At 45.1% G+C, this 21,994-nt stretch overlaps 1 protein-coding gene across 3 annotated transcripts in view; it reads left to right on the top strand.

Moving 5' to 3' along the window:
- ADAM11 (ADAM metallopeptidase domain 11) overlaps positions 1-21,994 on the top strand; it is a 103,088-nt gene that overhangs the window by 6,879 nt on the left and 74,215 nt on the right. For all 3 annotated transcript variants that reach the window (XM_033917931.1, XM_033917929.1, XM_033917930.1), the window contains exon 3: positions 21,209-21,285. In XM_033917931.1, coding sequence (XP_033773822.1) covers positions 21,209-21,285 — 77 coding nt within the window. The remainder of the gene's footprint in view (positions 1-21,208; positions 21,286-21,994) is intronic.

The following is a 21,994-nucleotide window of genomic DNA, read 5'->3' as shown; positions in this document are numbered from 1 at the left end:
GATCAGGCAGGTTCATGAATCTAACCCTAAATCGGCTACCGTACTTTAGTAAAAGGACTACTTAATTTGATGGGCAGACTGGATAGGCCATATAGTCTTTATCAGCTATCATTTTTTATGTTTCTATGTTAGTTTGATTTTGAATTTATTTATTTAAAAAAATTATAGCCTGCTACATCCAATAGTTCTGTGCGGAGTATAAGAAAACATATACAATAAAGCACACATTTACATAATAAAAACAGAAACATTCAGCAAATACACGGTTCACATAATTATACTTACTATCATGCAAACTACTGATAAACATGCTGAAATAGAATCGTCTTCAAAATCTTTCAGAACTGTAAAATTCCAGGCAGGAACCTCACTTTTGAAGGTAACGCATTCTGCAAGATTCCCCTTTAATGGAAAGCACTGATCACCAAAAAGCTAAAAGTTTCACAAATTGAAATGATTTAACCTTCAAAAACGTCATGTCGTTGGAATGCAATGAGCATGACGTACGATACTTCTGGAATCGCAACATCAATGCAAGGGGACTGTTAGTATTCAATACCTTATAGATCAGTGGTCTCAAACTCAAACCCTTTGCAGGGCCACATTTTGGAGGGCCTCAGAAAAAATAGTTAATGTCTTATTAAAGAAATGACAATTTTGCATGAGGTAAAACTCTTTATAGTTTACAAATCTTTCATTTTGGCTAAGTCTTGTAATTTATAGCTTTATAGCTAAAGAGACATATGATCAAGAAACTTTTTTTTATTTTACTTTTGTGATTATGATAAACATATCGAGGGCCTCAAAATAGTACCTGGCGGGCTGCATGTGGTTCCCTGGCTGCGAGTTTGAGACCACTGTTATAGATGAAACACAATGCTTTGAACTCAATACTTACATGTATTGGCAACCAATGTAAAACATGAAGAACAGTTGTAATATGAGCAAATCGGGACACATTGGTAATTAAACTTGCAGCAACGTTCTGAAATAACTGCAGCACCTGTATAATGTGTTTTGGCAACCCAAGATATAATGAGTTGCAATAATCATGGATTAGAAATACTGTCGCAGTTACAACAGAACAAAAATTTTCTGTAGATAAATAATCTTTGAGCCTCCTCAGGACTCTCAGATAAAAGAAAATTCTAGAGCTCACTGTTTTTATCTGAGGCTTAAAAGATAAGGTAAAATCGAGTACTTCTGTATATCTACATCACTCAAGTACAGGAATGCTAACATTGTTGAATGATACTTCAAAGGTACTTTTAACATTTCAGAACATCCCAAATTTAAAATCTGATGTTCAGCTTTAAATTGTTACTAATCATTCAGATGCTGATTACACCAAAACAACTACTCAAATGATGCAACGTTTCTGTAATCATTCCTGCAAATGGAACGACAAACTGTATATCATTTGCACAGAGGATAAGCAACACTCAGTTGTGAGAGGATTTGGCAAAGGGGCTATAAATAGATACTAAACAAAACATCAGATAATGCAGATCCTTGGGGTACCCCAGCATCAGTGGGGAACCAATCTGAGCTATTCCCAACCTCAGAGTCTGAAAACGTTCCCACCAACTCCTAATGCTCTTTACCTTGAAAGCAAAATCTAATGACTAATGGTATCAAAAGCTGCAGAAATGTCCAAAAATATCATCAGAAATGATTTATCATTATCAGATCCTATTTGTATTTGATCCAAAGTGGACTGAAGCAAACAGCTCTGTTGAATGATTTGGACAAAAACCAAATTGATAATCGTCCAAAACACCATATTCATTCAAGAAAAAAATCTTGCAACTGATTAAGAACGGCCTTTTCTATTATTTTAGCAGTGAACCCCAAGAAAGAAATAGGGCAATAACTTGAAATCACATCGGGATTTTGATGGCTCTTTAAAATACGATAAACCACAACCTTCTTCAATCTAGTGGGCACACATCCTTCTTTTAGGGATACAACAAGGAAGGAACAATGGATAAATAGACACTAATCGGACATGGATCTAGTGTACAAGATGTCCTATTGAGACTTTGAACTATCATCTCAAAATGTTCGGTGGACATAGGGTGAAACTCTGTCCAACATTCAACTGTAGGTAAAGGCAAGAGAACATCACAAAATTCACAGAAGATGCTCTGAATTTTAGCAGAAAAAAAATAACATGAAATCCTGACTAGTAAATAAACTAACATTCTGAGGTAGAGGTACTGTGGTTAATTTTCTGACAACCTTAAATAACTCTTTAGAGGAGAACGCTGTTGCACCAATTCTTTTATCAACATATTCCTTTTTTATGTTCATGTAAGCATCTTTGTATGTTTCTAATTGATCTTGCATAGTAAAAACATCTGGATATTTATACCAGAGGTGTTCTTTACGATGCAAATCTTATTTCAAAATCCTTAAATCGGTGGTCTCAAACTTGCGGCCCGCCAAGTACTATTTTGAGGCCCTTGGCATTATAAAGAATGATTCTTTATGGAAAACTTGTGCCTTAAGTGTCCAGCGGTCGTGTTCTGGAACGTTGCCCGCCTCACTGCTGTAACCTCACATAGTAACATAGTAACATAGTAGATGACGGCAGATAAAGACCCGAATGGTCCATCCAGTCTGCCCAACCTGATTCAATTTAAAAATTTTTTTTTTTTTTTCTTCTTAGCTATTTCTGGGCGAGAATCCAAAGCTTTACCCGGTACTGTGCTTGGGTTCCAACTGCCGAAATCTCTGTTAAGACTTACTCCAGCCCATCTACACCCTCCCAGCCATTGAAGCCCTCCCCTGCCCATCCTCCTCCAAACGGCCATACACAGACACAGACCGTACAAGTCTGCCCAGTAACTGGCCTAGTTCAATCTTTAATATTATTTTCTGATTCTAAATCTTCTGTGTTCATCCCACGCTTCTTTGAACTCAGCCACAGTTTACCTCACAATCACGTACAGATGCAGGAAAGCGTTGCATGAGGTTACAGCAGTGAGGCGGGCATCATTGGAGGCAGTGCAGCTTGTGCTTGTGGCTGGTGATGGAGGAGGTGAGAGCTGAAGGCGGTTGCAGACGCGACCACTTGACACTTAAGGCACAAGTTTTCCACACAGAATCATTCTTTATAATACCGAGGGCCTCAAAATAGTTGGTCCAAAATCTTGTCTCTTGCAGTTGATACTTTGATAGTTTTTCACTTTCTGCATGTTTATAAATCTTTCCTTAATTGCTTCTGATAATGTCAGATAATCCACATTTTGGATTTGTAGGTACTTACCTAATGCAAAGTTGTCATTTCTTTAATAAGACATTAACTATTTTTTTCTGTGGCCCTCCAAGTACCTACAAATCCAAAATTTGGCCCCACTAAGGGTTTGAGTTTGAGACCACTGCCTTAAATGATTAGAGAACCAGGGATCTGCATTACTCTGCCGTGGCAAAATCCAAAGGAAAAGAGCAAAGCGTACCTGGTCTTCAAAATCCTCTTTATTAGTAACAGATAGTAAAATTTGCTGCTGCTGGTCTTCACAGAGATACATTTTTGAGTGCTGCTATCTAATGCTGCTAGTCTCCACACTGATCGTGTCTGTAGTCTTACCTTCAATTCACAAATTTAAGACTTTAAACAACACTGTTGTATTCCATATGGTTCTGTATTAGCGAAGCATAGGACAATTTGGACTAGAGAGTTGCACGGGGACAGAAATCCCACCCATCCCCATCAGGATCCTCTCCGTCCCCACCCATCCCCGCAAGGAATTACCTCCTTCCCCGCCCATCCCCATAAAAAGCAGCAATTACTTCTGACAGAATCATCAATTCCAGTTTCTTTTGTGTTTGTGTTGCTGTTTTCCTTGTGGAATCTCTCTTTGGTGGAACCCTTTTTTTTGTTTTCTGTTCAGATAATTCACTTATAAATCCCCTCTTTTACTAAGGCTGACGTGTCCATTATATTATATGGACGAATCCTGCTTCCAAAGCCTTCCATCCCCGTGGGAGTCCCGTTGGCTAAAGGGAGGGTCCCCGTGGGTTAGGGGGGGATTCCCGCGGGATTCCCACGATCCCCGTTCCCGTGCAGACCTCTAATTTGGACCCCTGAAGAAGGAGTGTTTCTCTGAAACTTGGACCGTGTGGAGTCCGTTCTCCATGTTAATGAGAGCCATTTTCTGGATTACAATATTTAATTACTTTTAATAAAAGTTCCTGCACCTTGTACTTTCTTCTCTGCAGTCTCTTTTTTGTTTTTGGTGCTTGCCTTTCACTGCAGTCTTGTTGAATTTTTCTTTGTTTTGCTAGTCTCCACAGAGACATACTTTTGAGTGTTGTTACCTTTTATTTTGTGGCTTTCTCCTGTTGGTGATTCAGTTTTTATAAACCACCTAGCATATTCATGGATTTGGATCTCATTGTTGGTTTGTTATTTATCATTTTGGGACTCCTGATGCAGGCATCTTAGCCGAAACACGGTCTGTGTTGAGTCCATGATTTGTTACATTCTTTTATGATTGATAAAGACTGCTTTGCACATGGATTTTACTATCTCTTACTTATAAAGAGGGTTTTGAAGACCGGGCACGCTCTGCTCTTTTCCTTTGGATTTTGCTGCTATTTGTGCAGAGGTGACTGTCTCCATTCTGGTTGCTTACTCTGTGGTGGCATCACCTTTCTTAAAGGAGCTAACCTATCAAGACAGTGTGTCAAAGTATCATACCAAGTATCCACAGCATCAGAAAGATCCAAAGTATCAAACCTTTCTAATTCTTGTAAACAAGTTTGCTTCAACTCTCCTAAATCCAATTAATTTCTCATGAAAAACTAGCTGTTTGTTCCTGCTTGTATTTTATTTTGTTACAGAGAGCAGTGGTCAACTTGACTAAATAATAGACCACAGAACAGCCTCAACCCAAATGGCCAAATCAGACCGTTTCAACAACTTAGAGTCTACAAAGCTCAGATCCAGGAAGTCTCGCTTGATGAGTACAATTACATATAGATACTATCTGACACCAGCCTAAACCTAGAACAGTTTTATAAACGTGGTAACAGTTGGGGGGGGGGGGGGGTCCAAGATGGTGGCAGCAAGGTGGCAGCATCTCTGACTTGGCTAAGCAGTGGATCCATATATTTACCTTTGATGCCAATATGCCTCATACTAAGCATAAAGGGAATGTTCAACCTGATTCCTCGGCAGTGAAAACTTCCTCCCCTGCTCAGAATTAAATTCTGAATGTTGCCACTACCCACAGGTTCCCATAAATTATCTGGAGAATTGTCTGCTGTGTTCTTGGGAAGAAGAGATACCAAAGACCTGGACTTGGAAATCTTGTTGTCTCCTCCGGAAGCAGTTCTACCACCACATCCTACTTTTCCTGTGGCCCAGCATGGGGAAATCTGTGGAAATGATCTCGCAGGGGAAACCCTGTTCTTAGGGGCTGTTGCCGCGAGACGTTTAGGAGAGCAGAAAGATCTGAGAGTAGCCATGGAGAGTTGCTCTCAATTGGTGAAGCCAGTGGTGGTAACTTTAGAGAGCATTTTGGAAGCTCTCTCAAAGCTGAACTAAATCTTCATAGGAGGTTGCTTTTCTTGTGAGCACTGTGGATACTTTGGGTAAAAAAAAAATAGATGGCACAAAAGAAGAGTTTACCTTTGAATTGAAGCAAGTTAAATATAATGTTAAAAACCTTTAAGATTTAACATCAGGAATTGTTAAAGATAAGATTTTGTTAAATAGAAAGATTGAACAATTAGAGAATTACAATCATAGGTTGAATCTATGTGTTTTGAATTTTCCAAAGTCTCTGGGAATAACTCCTATGGATATATTTAATTGAGGTCTTGAGATTTTCCTCTGATAATATTCCGCTTCTAAATCCTACTGCATTTCCTGTGAATCATGGGACTGTGTTAGGTCTGTGCCTTGCCTTATGGGAAACACTCTGATTTTGATATTTTTAAATGAAAAACTCGCAAAACATAAAAATTGAGGTAGGGGCTTAACAAGAGGCCAAGATTTAATGCTCATGACAGTTATCAGGTTATGAGATTCTTTCAACTATTAAAAAATAAATTTTGCTCTATACTCAATGTATATGCCAGTGGATATACTTTCGATAATGCTGATTATCCCAGGACAAGCAGGCATGATATTCTCACATGTGGGTGACGTCATCTACGGAGCCCCGGCGCGGACAGCTTTTCAAGCAAACTTGCTAGAAGTTTCAAGTTTGCACACTGCACCACGCATGTGCGTGCCTTCTGCCCACTAGAGGGCGCATCCCACCTCGTGGTCCCCAGTTCAAATTTTTCCGCGGAGCAAGAAAGCCCTGTGGATCTGAGCTCCAGTGTTTTTGCCTTCTAGCTGCCGCGTTTAGTTTGTTTATTGATCGGATTAATCGCGGTGCTGCTTTATTTTTCGTCCGTCTTACAAAAAAAAAAAAAAAAAAAAATAATAATTGTTTTTCGTTGGGCTCCGGGGGCTCCCGGAAGCCTGAGCCGGGGAACGTCGGTCGTTCCCGGCCTTCTTCTTTTTCTCGTCGATGTCCCGTCCTGTTACGGGATTCAAGAAATGCAGCCGGTGTGAGAGACTACTCTCCATCACCGACCCTCACCGGTGGTGCATTGTCTGTCTTGGGCCCGAACATCCAACAGCCTCGTGTGATCGCTGTGCTACCTTCCAGAACAGGGCCCTCCGTCGCCGTAAGGCCAGAATGGCGGAATTGTTCGCCGTCGACGCGCCGCCCAAGGCCTCGACGTCGGCCCCGGCTTCGGCCCCGGCCTTGACCTCGGCCTCGGCGTCCTCGGGGGCCTCGGCGTCGCCTCGGCCCTCATCTTCGAAGCCGTCGTCATCGAAGCCAGCTTCGGGTAAGTCCTCTGTTCCATCCCCTTCAGCAAAGAAGCCATCCTCGAGTCAGGCCAAAGCGGGTGGGTCGACCCCGGCCCCGCATCGGACCTCGACTCCGCACACCCCGAGGGAATACTCGAGACCGAGGTCGCCCTCCAGGGAGTGTGCCCCGGACTCGGAACTCCCCACCTTCGTGGGGATTCCGGCCTTCCAGGATCTCCTTCGAGCCTTGATCTCATCGGAGCTGTCGGGAGCCCTGGAAGTGCTGCAGCGTGCTGCGGGCCCGGCGACGTCGACCTCGGCCGGGGCGCCCTCGGCCTCGGAGGCCCCGGTCTCGGCTCCCTCGACCTCGGGAGCCCCGGCCTCGGCGACCTCGGTCTCGGGTATTGCGGCCCCGTCCACCTCGGTCTCGGCCCCGCCCCGGACCTCGACCTCGGGGGAGCCTCCTGAGCGCAGTGTCCGCCCAAAAGAAAAGTTCCGCAGAGTGCGCCGACTTTCCTCCTCGGCTTCGGGATCTTCCCCGGACGCCTCGCCCTCGAGGCGACCTCGGACGAGGCGCCGATCGAGGAAGCCTAAGCGACCCCGGGGCTCGCCTCGGCGCGATCGTTCCTCGTCGTTCGGGGGCGAGGCGCTGCTTGTGTCGGAGTTGCGCCTCGATAATCCGAGGCTCCTCCGCTCACCTCGGGGAAAGTCTTCCCGCGCCGCCTCGCCGAGGAAACGGGAGAGGACCCCACGGACCCCGGGATCCTCCCCCAGGGACTCCCCTAGGAGGATGATTTCACCCTCCCCCTCGAGGGCCGTGGAGAGAGGATCCTGGGATTCAGGATCGGTTAGGAATCCTCAGTATTCCCATGAGGCCTCCCCCCGCTCCTCGGTGGGACGGTCGAGAACCCCGTCCCCCCAGGCTAGGCCGTCCTCCTTCTCATCTTTTGTCCAGGACATGGCCCAAGCCCTGGGGATTGACCTGATGGTAGGTTCCAAATATTCCAAGGAATTTCTAGAGGAACAGGACCTTCCCACTCCCCCTAGAGAGGTACCTAGACTCCCTCTCAACAGTGTCCTCCTGCAGACCTGGCTGAAGAACTTGTCGAGCCCTCTTACAGGCACGTCTGTCCCGTCAAAAATGGAATCAAAGTATAGGACGATTCCCCCGAAAGGGTTTGATAAGGCGCAGCTCTCCCACCAGTCCCTCCTGGTGGAATCTGCCCTTAAAAAATCACAGCCCTCACGGGTTTCTGCGGCGGTTCCACCCGGCAGGGAGGGGCGGACCCTGGACAAGTTTGGCCGTCGCCTCTATTCAAACACTCTGATGGCCACCAGAGTTCTAAATTACTCCTTCACCTTTTCCTCCTACTTGCGTGGGATGGTGAAGGACCTTCCTCAATATCGGAACTCGTTACCGGACTCCAAAAGAGCAGGATTCGATAAGTTTATGTCCAACCTGTCTCAATTGCGGTTGTACCTTTTCCATTCAGTGTACGACACCTTTGAGCTGGTTTCGAGGGTGTCGGCCCTCGCAGTGGCCATGCGCCGCTTGGCCTGGCTTCGCACCCTCGACATGGACCCAAACCTGCAGGAACGTCTTGCAGACCTGCCCTGTGTGGGGTCCGAGTTATTTGACGAGTCTTTGGAGGCGGCGACCAAACGGTTGTCGGAACAGGAACGCTCTTTAGCATCCCTGGTCCGCCCCAAACCTAGGCCCCCGCCACAGAAACCTTTCCGGCCTCCGCCGCGCCGGTACCCCCAGAAGTCGACCCCGTCCTTCTCAAGACCGCCTCCGAGACGTTCGTCTCAACGAGGCAGAGGGGGACAAACCCAAGCCCCGGCGCAGGGCCCTTCTAAGCCCGCGCCTTCCTTTTGACGGGCTGAGCGGACGGGGCGGGTTCCCCTCCGCACCTTCACCAGAACCCCTTCCTATCGGGGGGCGTCTTCGGTCCTTCCGGAAGGCATGGACCGCGATTACCTCAGACGCTTGGGTGCTCCGGATCGTCTCCGAAGGCTACTCGCTCAATTTTGTGTCCTCACCACCGGACAGTCCCCCAAGTTTAGCCTGGTGCAACCGGTCGCAACTACCGACCCTTCTGACCGAAGCCAAAGCTCTCCTGAAGCTTCGGGCGGTCGAGCCGGTCCCCAAGGACCAGTGGGGGACGGGATTTTACTCCCGTTACTTTTTGGTCCCAAAAAAGACCGGGGACATGCGCCCCATACTCGACCTCAGGAAGCTCAACAAATGCCTGGCCAGGGAGAAATTTCGAATGCTATCTCTCCCGGTCTTGTATCCTCTCTTGGAGGAAGGGGACTGGATGTGCTCCCTCGACTTGAAGGAAGCATATACCCATGTCCCGGTGCACCCCACCTGCCGAAAATTCTTACGATTCCAGGTGGGAGACCTACACCTCCAGTACAGAGTCCTGCCCTTCGGCCTGGCCGCGTCCCCACGAGTATTCACGAAGTGCATGGTAGTAGTGGCGGCAGCCCTGAGGTCTCGCGGGCTCCACGTGTTCCCTTACCTGGACGACTGGCTCATCAAAGCCCCGACCAGGGAGGAGGTTATCTCAGCGACCCGACAGTCTATTGCCTTCCTGCAAACCCTCGGATTCGAGATAAACTTTCCAAAGTCTCAGTTGAGGCCGGCTCAGTCTCTTCAATTCATAGGTGCGGTGCTGGACACGGTGCGCCTGCGCTCCTACCTTCCGACCCAACGGTTGGAAGTCTTGGTACGGATGAGCCGCCAGGTCTCTCAACTACCAAGGGTGTCGGCCAAGCGCATGATGATGCTGCTCGGCCATATGGCCTCGACGGTACACGTCACGCCATTTGCGAGGCTGCATCTGAGGATCCCTCAGTATACACTCGCATCACAATGGCGCCAGGAGTGCGATCCGGAGTCGCGCCTCATTTCGGTGACTCCGCTTTTGCGGAAATCGCTAAGTTGGTGGACAGACTCTTCAAATCTGTCCACGGGACTAATGTTTCGCACTCCCCCATTTCGCAAGGTTCTGACCACGGACTCCTCGGACTACGCGTGGGGAGCCCACCTCGACGGTCTTCGCACACAGGGCCTGTGGTCGGCGGAGGACCGTCGCGGTCACATCAACGTGCTAGAGCTTCGGGCCATCTTCCTAGCACTTCGAGCCTTCGTTCACGTAGTACAGGACCAGGTGGTCCTCGTCCGCACGGACAACCAAGTAGCAATGTACTATGTGAACAAACAGGGGGGAACGGGGTCGTGGCCCCTCTGCTCCGAGGCCCTTCGCCTCTGGGAGTGGGCGGCCTCCCGGAACATCTTCCTCCGGGCGGTCTACATCCAGGGGGAACTGAATTGTCTGGCGGACAAACTCAGTCGACTCCTGCAACCCCACGAGTGGACTCTACACTCAGCAGTTCTGCACGAGGTCTTCGCTCGCTGGGGAACGCCACAGGTAGATCTGTTCGCCTCTCCGGAGGCACACAAACTACCACTATATTGTTCTCGGATGTACTCGCGGGATCGTCTGGAGGCGGATGCCTTCCTTCTCGATTGGGACGGGAAGTTCCTCTATGCATTCCCTCCTTTCCCTCTGATCATGCGAACGTTGGTACACCTCAGATCGTCCACGGCCACGATGATTCTCATAGCTCCTCGGTGGCCGCGTCAGAACTGGTTCTCCCTACTGCTCCAACTCAGCGCCAGGGAACCCCTTCTTCTGCCTGTCGGTCCTTCTCTGCTATCTCAGAATCAAGGATCCATGTTACATCCCAATCTGCAGTCATTGCACCTGACAGCTTGGTTTCTTGTTCCCTGACCCCTCCGGACCTGTCTCAATCAGTGAGGGAAGTGCTGGAAGCCTCCCGCAAGATCTCGACGAGGCTTTGCTATTCGCAGAAATGGACCAGGTTTTCCACCTGGTGCTCTTCTTTCCTCCTGGACCCGGTATCGGCCCCGGTACCCTCGGTTCTGGACTACTTATTCCATTTGTCGCGCTCTGGCCTGAAAACCACTTCGGTGCGTGTCCATCTTAGTGCGATTTCCGCCTTCCACCAACACCTGGATGGACGCCCTCTGTCTCTCCATCCCTTGGTGACACGCTTCATGAAAGGATTACTCAGGGTTTGTCCCCCGCTCAAACCTCCCCCAGTCGTATGGAATTTGAATGTGGTTTTAGCTCAACTGATGAAACCACCCTTTGAGCCACTCAACAAGTCCCTCTTGAAATTTCTGACTTGGAAGGTGGTGTTTCTGATTGCCCTCACCTCCGCTAGGCGGATTGGGGAACTACAAGCCTTGGTTGCGGACCCACCCTTCACCGTATTCCATCATGACAAGGTGGTCCTCCGCACCCATCCTAAGTTTGTCCCGAAGGTTGTTTCTGATTTCCACCTCAATCAGTCCATTGTCCTTCCTGTGTTCTTCCCTAAGCCCCACTCCCATCCTGGCGAGACGGCGCTTCACACGCTTGACTGTAAGAGGGCGTTGGCATTTTACCTTCAACGCACCAAGTCCCATCGGAAGGTCCCGCAATTATTCTTGTCCTTCGATCCCAATCGATTAGGGCACCCAGTTTCCAAGCGCACTCTGTCTAACTGGTTGGCGGCGTGCATCTCCCTTTGCTATACTCAGGCTGGCCTTCCTCCCCCGGGTCGAGTCACGGGGCACAAGGTCCGAGCAATGGCAGCTTCGATAGCCTTCCTCCGTTCCACCCCGATGGAAGACATATGTAAGGCTGCCACTTGGTCTTCGGTTCATACATTCACCTCTCACTACTGTCTGGACACTCTGTCCAGGAGTGACGGCCGGTTTGGCCAGTCAGTTTTACAAAATCTGTTTTCTTAAAATTGCCATCCTCCCACCTGCCCTTTTTGGTTTGGCTTGGAGGTCACCCACATGTGAGAATATCATGCCTGCTTGTCCTGGGATAAAGCACAGTTACTTACCGTAACAGGTGTTATCCAGGGACAGCAGGCATATATTCTCACAACCCGCCCACCTCCCCGGGGATGGCTTCTAAGCTAGTTATGGAACTGAGGACCACGAGGTGGGATGCGCCCTCTAGTGGGCAGAAGGCACGCACATGCGTGGTGCAGTGTGCAAACTTGAAACTTCTAGCAAGTTTGCTTGAAAAGCTGTCCGCGCCGGGGCTCCGTAGATGACGTCACCCACATGTGAGAATATATGCCTGCTGTCCCTGGATAACACCTGTTACGGTAAGTAACTGTGCTTTTTTGATCCCTGGTGAAGGATAATATAGCTCTATATATTGTTCTTGGAAATCTTCCTATAATATTCACAGTTCTATAAATGTATAAGTTACCAGAGTGCATCAGACCAAAGGTACTCCTGGGTCAGCATTCCATTTGACAGATATGGATGCTTAGTAAAAGTATGGTTGCATCATAGTCGTTTACGTATAAAGTACTATGTCAGCTCTGATTTCACATCTCTAAAGTCTAACTGAGAAATGACTGACAGTCCTAATGGAAGTAAAGGCATTTGCTCCATTTAGGATCTAGATGTTAGATTTGATTACTCACCTTTTTCAAGTTTGAGAAGAGTTACAAATAAGTACATGAGTCATTTCACTACCCAGGGAGACTTACAATCTAACATGTACTTGAGGCAGTGAAGATGAAGTGAGTTATTATTATTTATTGTACTTGTTATACCGCCTGAACCAAAGCACCCAAACAGTGTACATAGTTGCCCAAGATCACAAGGAATGTCATTTAGAATAAGCAGGATTTGAACTCTCGCTTCCCTGATTCTATAACAAAGATGTCTACGTCTAGGTACCACTTGGGTGCATAAGTTTACAGCATCCTGTCACTTTCGTGGGTAAGTGTATTACTTATGCGCATCAGTGGAGCAAAACAGTGCTCTTCTGTAAGGGCATATGTAAGTGGCAAAATATGTATGAGAGAGGGTATTCAACTGGGCAGACTATGAGAAGGGCCTGGTTAGGACTGCCACTTGCACATACAACTTAGAGAATACAGTAATTTATACAAGCACTTGCTGCTTTTGGGTGCCTGCAGTTACACCAGATCTATGGCTGCTGTAATTGCGAATGCCTAAATTTAGTGCACTTATCAAGTTACACTAGTATTCTATAATGGAATTTAATTATAATCATTTTTATTGAGCATGAGAAAATAAATACAGTTAATATGAGAATTAACAATACAAAAAGAATGGAAATGAAAACAGCACATATCAAGTTCAGACAATTTCAGTTTCAACTACCAATCCCTACCCCACCAACCCGCTTCCCACCACCCATCCAACTACCCACCCAATTTCCAGAACAAATGAACATTTAAATACAATAATTGAAAAAATATATAATTCTACCTACTCATCTCTCTTTCCAAGACTGCATTAACACCCCCCCCAAAAAAAAAAACACCAAAAAAAACCAATTTAAGGATTACCTAACAAAACACGACTGTGAGCAGTTAGGATAAATGTTTCTAAAAATGGTTGCCAAATAATAAGTAACATTCTACCCTGTTTCATATCCCAATCAGAAACATACATAGCTTCCATAAGCACCAGATATAACATAAGTGCTCTCCAATGACCATAAGTTGGTCCTGGAGGCCTTATCCATGAATAAAGATTTGCTTTCAACCCTGAAAGGATCACCCTTTTCAAGATATCTATAAAGCCCTTAGGTACCTGATGTTGAACGTCAAAAAGCCAAAATAGGCTATATGGAATTTAAATGCATCAACTTGACTCAATGTTTTCTTATCATGCTATTTCTATATGGAATGATATTATCTCTATATATCAGTACTGAGTCAAACTGTTATTTCTAAGGCAGTTAGAAATCTTTTTTTTTTTTTTTGACAAATTCTGAGCATTTCTTTTTTTTTATAATCTTATGTTATTTTTTTCCTAATTTTATACTATTTTTATGACATTTATATTTGATGTCTCTTCTTTTGTGAGCTTCTTCTGTGTAAACTACCTCAAACCCCTATTTGGGATTTGTATGGCAGATAAGTTTCATATTAAATTATATTAGTTATATAATAGTCTCTCATCATTCAACATTGGGGCACCAAAAAGGAGTTGCCCATTTATTGTCTTCTAGATGGACAGAAACAGTAAATTTAAGCAAAAACTTTACAACTAAACCTTTAGCATATCATAGGGGAGGATAATATCTTAAGTGATCCCTATATTCTTTCCTATAATTCAAGAGATAACCAGATGATCCCTGGTCATATGTGATGGGCTTTTTCTTCATTGTACCTCTGAGCTTAAAGTTCCAATTTAAGAAGGGCAGATACTCTTTAGAATATAACAGAGACCTATCCTTTTGGGAACTGTGAGATTTTTCTTTAAAAGTTTAAATTGAATGCATATTTGAGTGGCAGTGAGAATAAGGTTACCATATGGCTCCAGAAAAAGGACGGATTGAGACATCTGGGTTTTACTTCCTTAGAAAGCAATGGAAATAAAACCCAGATGTCTCATCTGTCCTCATTGCTTTCAGTGGAAGTAAAACTCGGTTGTCTCAATCCATCCTCCTTTCTGGTAACCTTAAGTGAGAGCTCTCTACTCTGAGGATGAATAGTTTTACTCGTTTCTTTGTATATTCTATGTTGATTTCCCTCCCATTTGTTCTTGTGCTTGGGTATTTAAGAACATAAGCAATGCCTCCGCTGGGTCAGACCTGGGGTCCATCGCGCCCAGCAGCCCGCTCATGCGGCGGCCCAACAGGTTCAGGACCTGCACAGTAATCTTCTATCTATACCCTTCTATCCCCTTTTCCAGCAGGAAATTGTCCAATCCTTTCTTGAACCCCAGTACCGTACTCTGCCCTATTACGTCCTCTGGAAGCGCATTCCAGGTGTCCACCACATGTTGGGTAAAGAAGAACTTCCTAGCATTTGTTTTGAATCTGTCCCCTTTCAGCTTTTCCGAATGCCCTCTTGTTCTTTTATTATTTGAAAGTTTGAAGAATCTGTCCCTCTCTACTCTCTCTATGCCCTTCATGATCTTGTAAGTCTCTATCATATCACCTCTAAGTCTCCTCTTCTCCAGGGAAATGAGACCCAGTTTTTCCAATCTCTCAGCGTATGAAAGGTTTTCCATCCCTTTTATCAGATGTATCGCTCTCCTCTGAACCCTCTCAAGTAACGCCATGTCTTTCTTAAGGTACGGAGACCAATATTGGACGCTGTATTCCAAATGCGGGGACACCATTGCCCGATACAATGGCAGGATAACTTCTTTCGTTCTGGTAGTAATACCCTTCTTGATTATACCTAGCATTCTATTCGCTCTCTTAGTGGCCACTGCGCACTGCGCCGTCGGTTTCATTGTCATGTCCACCATTACCCCCAAGTCCTTTCTTGGGTACTCTCTTTCAATAAGATCCCTCCCATTGTATAGTTGTACCTCAGGTTTTTGCTTCCCACATGCAATACTTTACATTTCTCAACGTTGAACTTCATCTGCCATCTCGTCGCCCAATCCCCTAGTTTGTTCAAGTCCCTTTGCAATTTTTCGCAGTCCTCCTTAGTCTGAGCTCCACTAAATAGTTTGGAGTCGTCCGCAAATTTTATTATCTATGAATATATTAAATAGCAGCGGCTCGAGCACCAAATCCTGCGGAACACCACTCGTCCAGTCGGAGTAGTGTCACTTCACTCCTACCCTCTGTTTCCTATTTCAAGAGTTTTACTGGATGGTTTTTGCATCTTGTTTAATTTTTTAATTTTTACAATAATTTCAATGTATTTTTTTTATATTTTTCAAAATGATTGTTCTTTTGGCACAGCATCTCCAAACAGGTTAGTTTTATGCATGCCATGACAGCTATGAGCCCTCACTCCTAAGTTGGGGTATATTGAGTTTGGTTTCAGTCTCTTAGATTTACTGCTGACGCTCATTCTTTGTTTTATGCATTGCACCAGCAGTCCCCAACCTTTTTTGCACCTGGGACCGGTTTCATGCAAGTCAATTTTTCCACAGACTGAAAGGGGGAGGGATTCAAGAGCATAATCAATAAAGGACATAACATATAATCTAATTATTACCTATATAATGTAAATGTAATTATTACATTTTATATTATGCACATTTTCTATTATTATTACATTGTAATATAAACAATATATTAATACAACTCACCATAATACAGAATCGGTGGGAACCCTTTCCATCAATCCCACTGTTCCCTCTCCAGCATCTCATCCAACATTTCTCCCTCTCATCTCTCTCTTCCTCATGCATCTGTACCTCACTCCTCTCCCTCCACCATGTCCAGTAATTCTCTATCCCTCCCTATGCCCAATTCTCCTCTTTCTTTATTTCCCCATGTGTACCATCTCTTTCCCTCTCACTCAGACACCCATCCCCAACAATTCTCCCTTTCTATTCCCTTCTCCACATCAGCAACTCTTTCCCTCACTCCATTCATTCTTCCATCCTATGTCTCAAGTTCACGCCCCCTCCCTCCTTCCTTCCTTCTTTCCAGTCTTTGTCTGTCTGAAGTTTGTGCTCTGTCCCTTCTGTGTCCCAATGCGCCTCCTCTCTCTCATGTCCCAAAACACCTCTCTTCGTCCTTCCCTTCTATTCTTTGTCCCAAGTTTATGTCTCCCTCCTGCAGGTGTTTACCTATTCTGGCCGGCTCCCTCCTCCCAGCCACACTTCTCTTCACAAAGCTGTGGCTGTGGTTCCTACACGTAGCTTGCAGCTAACCTGGAAGCCTAGAGGGAAAGTTTCTGTGTCAGCCACGGGTAGCATATAGGAGCCACTTCTCGCAGCTTTGTGAAGAGAAGTGTGGTTGGGAGGAGGGAGCCAGCCAGAATTCAGGATCTGGGGTCTCCCTGTAATGTAAATAAAATAAAAATTATATGCAGTCCATTTCGGTACAGCCCATGGCCCAGTACTGGTCCGCGGCTTGGTGGTTAGGGACCCCTGCATTACGGTATCATCTCTCTATATTTAATCTCTAATATTACATTACATTAGTGACTTTTATTCTGCCAGTACCTTGCAGTTCTAGGCAGATTACAAACGAGGATAACTGGACATTTCCAGGAGAATTACATGTTAGGGTACTAATTGCTTGTTTGAGTCTTTGCTGGGAAATTTACAAGATTGGAAATAGTTAAGGAGATGTATTTAGTTTGTCTTGATAAATTTTCTGGGTTTTAATTTCCTTTCGGAATGTTTTGTAGTCGTTGTCAGTATATTGAAGAGGTGGTGATCTAGTTTCGTTGTTTGCATTGCTAGTAGGCTGTCGTACATCTTCTTGCGCTGTGTGCACAGTGTATCGCAAACTGTGTGCTTTAGCAGATCCCAGGTGTGCCCCAATGAGACGCCGGTAAGGAGAGGTGCCAGCTGACTTCTTATAGGATGTGCCTCTCGCGGAGAGAGATGACTCTCCTCCTCGCCGGCGTCTCTCCTCCTCGCCCTTCCTCCAAGATCCCCCACCGAAGTGAGAGCTTCAGGGTTGCGGCTAGAGAGCTTCAGGGTTGCGGCTAGAGGGCCTCTGCGTATGCACAGATGTCGATGTGATGACATCACGCATGCGTGGACGTCGATATAATGACATCATGCATATATGTGACATCGCGCTGACATCCGCACACTTCCGGGTGCCTTCTGGCCGGGGCACTGGGCTTAGTGTGCCGCCAGCCGAAAAGTTTGCAGGACACTGGTCTAATCTCTCTATACAAGAGAGTAAAACCAAGACTGATGCACCTGTTCCAGGTAACGGGGAACTTGGAACTCTGGCAACTGACAGAACCCTTAGATGGAAACGTTTCTTTGAAGTTTTATTCAAGCTCATTTTACATTCTGTGTCTGCGCTGGTTGCATGCTCTCATATTGTACTAGTTTAGTTTCTGTGGCGTATTTGGAGAAAGGAGCCTATGGCACTTATTTTAGAAGCATCCCCATGTTTTAAGTGGCAGCATTTTAAAGTCTGAAGAGACCCATATGTTTAAATATCTTTTCAGAATAGGGGCCATTCAGGCATGGGGAAACTGAGTACATGGGGAAGGGGGTGTGGGGGAGGGCGGGATGAGAGCATGCAATACAGAGGTGTATTCCCTATTTCACATAGAGAGAATGCAGGTTTGCATTGGGAAACATAGATGTTATATTTTGTACCTGTTGCAGTAATTGTAAACCCACAGAGTTGGCTCCTGTGATTCAGTGAGACAGTGGCGCAATGGATCAGAAGACTCTAGGTTCAACTCCTGGCTGGCTCGTGCACCCAAAAGTCTTATGTTCTTATAGTCTGTTATTAAGACATGAGGGAAGCCTCTGCTTGCCCTGGATCGGTAGCATGGAATGTTGCTACTCTTTGGGTTTTGGCCAGGTACTAGGGACCTGGGTTGGCCACTGTGAGAACGGGCTACTGGGCTTGATGGACCATTGGTCTGACCCAGTAAGGCTATTCTTATGTTCTTAATCAGAATTTTTGATTACCAGAATATCTGATAATGGAATCTGGCTGTCATCAATGGATTATTTTGTAAGGAGAGTGACCTTTTGGTTCTCATTGTACAGAGGTAGACTCCATCTCAATATACAAAAAGAGTAGGGCTATTCTCAGGGTGCTGGTCTTTGACCAAGGGCTGCCGCATGAGCGGACTGCTGGGCACGATGGACCACTGGTCTGACCCAACAGTGGCAATTCTTATGAGTCATAGAATGAAAGGGCTTTATAGGTGGGTCCAGAGGATAAATACAGAATCTGATGCTAAACTGAAATGACCTGGAGTTTGATTCCTGTGAATAGTATGCAGTAAGGGTGGTTTAATCTTTCTTTATAGTAGACTAGAGTAACACAATATTGCCTCTATAATGGCTGATATTCTGGACTTTTGCAATTCCTGTGCTTACTGATTTATCCTACTTTATTTCCCCTTTCCTTCTCCAGGGTTGTAGCCATATCTCCAATTTTGGGGGTGCCCAGGGTGGTTTAAGTCAGGGGTTCTTATCCCAGCCCTCAGCTACTGCCTGGCCATTCAGATTTGAAAATGCATGAGATGGATTTACATTCACTACCTCCATTGTATACCAGTCTATCTCATACTTGTTTTATGTTGGGTATCTTGAACACCTGCTAGGTCAATCAGTCCCTTAGGATAGGTTTGAAACCCACAGGTTTAGGTAATAGAGAACTTTGAATTATGAGTCAGGATATGCCTTAGGTCCAAGATCTTTTTCAGTTATTGACTCACTCTATGACTATGGATAAGTTATTTGATAAAAAAACAAAACAGAAGGACAAAGGTCCCCGCAGTAAAAACAGAAAAATGACAGCAGAGAAGACGGTAAATGAACCAAACTCCAGTGGTGTCTTCTAAAAGTGGGATTATTTGTACTAAGAAAGTGACTCAACATGTATTGTGTTTTGGCCACAAGGGCCTGCCTCAGGAATCTAAATCTGAAGTAGGTGATCAAGTCACTTACAGTACTGACACAACAAGTAGCGAGGTCTTATAAAGACAATGCAAGTAGAAAAGAGGCTTGCTCAAGTATCTATTGGGCTTCTATTGTGGCATTCACATATGTTCATTTCCTGTCCTCTCCGCTGTCACTTTTAAGCTATTAGGTCTCCATAAATCTCAGGTTACCACACTTTGATTGGGCAACACAATACAAATACTGTTAGGTGCCATCGACTTGTATTTGAGTCTTAGTGACTTGATGAATTACAGATCTTAAAAGAAATTGATTTTGTGCTAGTCCGGTTAGGTCTCTGGACAAGCAAAAAACCGATTTCTTTTTAGATCTGTAATTCATCAAGTCGCTAGTTGAGTTACTGATCCTCTACTACTACTAATGATGATGATTGCCATTGGTTTTTCTCCACTTCCATTCTGGAAGTTTACTTGCATTCCAGGGGACAGGAGATGTGTTATCAGATTATCCATCCTAGTTGTACATTTCTGAAGCATGATAAATTGCAGAAAGGATTGTTGGTTCTGTTTGGCAGGGAAAGAAGCTCACCTATCTGAGAAATAAGAGGTGTGAGCAGTGGAATTCAGTGCTGCATTCGGTAGCAGTGAAATCATCTCATAATATTCAGCCAGTGGAAAGCAGGGTGTAAGCATGTACATAAGAAGCAAGTCCTGTAACAGAGCAGAAGAGACATTTCAAAACCCTGTATTTCTTTCTGTTGTTGCTTCACTACTCAATGTAGTCATCTGCTCCAGAGGAAAGCTGAGACAACACGCCTTCTGTTTAATTCCAAGATCCTATTATTACCCTTGGGTTGAATCTTTCTACTTGCTCCCCAACATACGAGGACTGTTCAAAAAGTATCAGACCTTAATTTTTCTTGCATAAACAAATTAAATTAGGGAGGCGTGGTTTGGTGCACGTATGTAGGCGACCCTAATGCGCATGCTTGAATTTTTTCCTGCCTGCAGAAATTGTCAGTCACCGGTAGACCACCGATGAGTGAAGAAGTGTAAGTGAGCGCCTCAGAGTTTCAATTTTGACAAAATGGCAGAAAAAGTTGAACAATTCTACTGCATTAAATTTTGTGTAAAGCTTGGCGATTCCCAAGTGGAATTGATCCACAAGATTCAACAGGCCTTCGGGGATGAATCAATGGGCACCACACAGATTAAGGAGTGGTACAACTGCTTCAGAGATGGTCGTACATCAGTGGAGAATGAAGCACGTTCAGGTAGGCCCTCAACATCCAGAAATGAGATCATCATTGACCAAGTGAGGACGCTGGTGATGCGTCACCTTCGTAATGCTGTGAGATGCAAACAGCTGGACCTGTGGACAGCGGGCAATTAGCAGCACCATCACGATAACGCACCTGCCCATTCTTCACATTTGATACGGAGGTTCCTGGCCAAACACAACACACCTGTGATTCCTCAGACTCCCTACTCGGCTCTTGTGAATTCTGGCTTTTCCCCCAAGCTCAAAATGCCCATGAAAGGGACCAGATTTCAGTCAAGAGAAGACATCATGCAGAATGTGACAGACCAGTTGCAAGCAATCTCAAAAGAAGCGTTCCAGTGCTGCTTCCGACAGTGGCTGAACCGTTGGAAGAAGTTTGTGGCAGCCCAAGGGGACTACTTTGAAGGAGATTAGTATAAGACTGGAATCTGAATCTGCATATTTTTTTATGAATAAAGGTCTGATACTTTTTGAACAGCCCTCGTATGTAGCCAGTAAAAAAAAAGGTGCAAAATGAAGCAGGATTATGGGAGTTAATATGTTGGTGAATTTACTGGATTGTAGTATTATCTACCTACCTGCTTTTTGTTCATTCTCAATGCCAGATTTCATGGCCAGGTCCCCAGTACTTTTTACCTGACATCGCTGGCCTTTTGCTTTCAGTTCAAGACACAGGACATTGCACTCATTTGTCTTTCTTTGCATTTTTCCTCCAGTCTGTACACCTTGCACAAGTGAGCTTTGTCATCCATGCCTTTGGGTCTGCTTTTATCCTGGATCTGAAGCTGAACCAGTAAGTCTCTTATGAAGTTCAGATGTCTGTAAGAAAAACAAGAATAAAGGACCACGTATGTAAGGGTGAAGTCAGCTTATTTCCAATTAAGAAGGGATTGGATGCTGACTACATGAATCTGGACGTTTGGGGTGCAAAGGATGGGGTGAAGGGTGAAGGCTTGTTAGCCCTACTATTGCTGAAGTGCAAAGAGGAAAATGCTAAGAGAAGTATGTAAGAAGTTTTAATATGATAAGGCAGCAGAGTTGCAGTTAGGTAAAAACACCCTTGTTAATATTTCTAGTCCACTCAGAGTACTGCTAGTAATTAACATTTTCAAATAGTGGTGTCCAGTAAGCTTCAGAATTAGCTGGTGCAGTACGAGCTCTTGTGATAGACTGTAGTTGGTAGGTCTTTGCATGCCTGAAGGCTTTTAAGAACCCTCTACGTTCTCTGATGGCCAGGATATCGAACCTCTTGTTTTATTAATTTCCCCTTTCCCTTATAAATATTGTAACCCATCCCTTCGCTGAATATCCTTTTGTCCCAGTTTGTTTACAGTATTGGTCTTTCCCCTGTCTGATTTGTTTGGTTTTTAAAAATCTTGTACCCATTGTTTTTAACTGAAACTGAATGAATCCAAGACAAAACTTATTTGGCTCGGCCCAAACTTAGCTCAGCTACCCACCTCAATCCCACTGTCCTCTGGCTCCACACTGCAGCTCGAATT

This window comes from Geotrypetes seraphini, chromosome 13, assembly GCF_902459505.1.
Source record: "Geotrypetes seraphini chromosome 13, aGeoSer1.1, whole genome shotgun sequence".
Classification (NCBI taxonomy): domain Eukaryota; kingdom Metazoa; phylum Chordata; class Amphibia; order Gymnophiona; family Dermophiidae; genus Geotrypetes; species Geotrypetes seraphini.
This window is presented reverse-complemented; position numbering and strand designations above follow the sequence as displayed.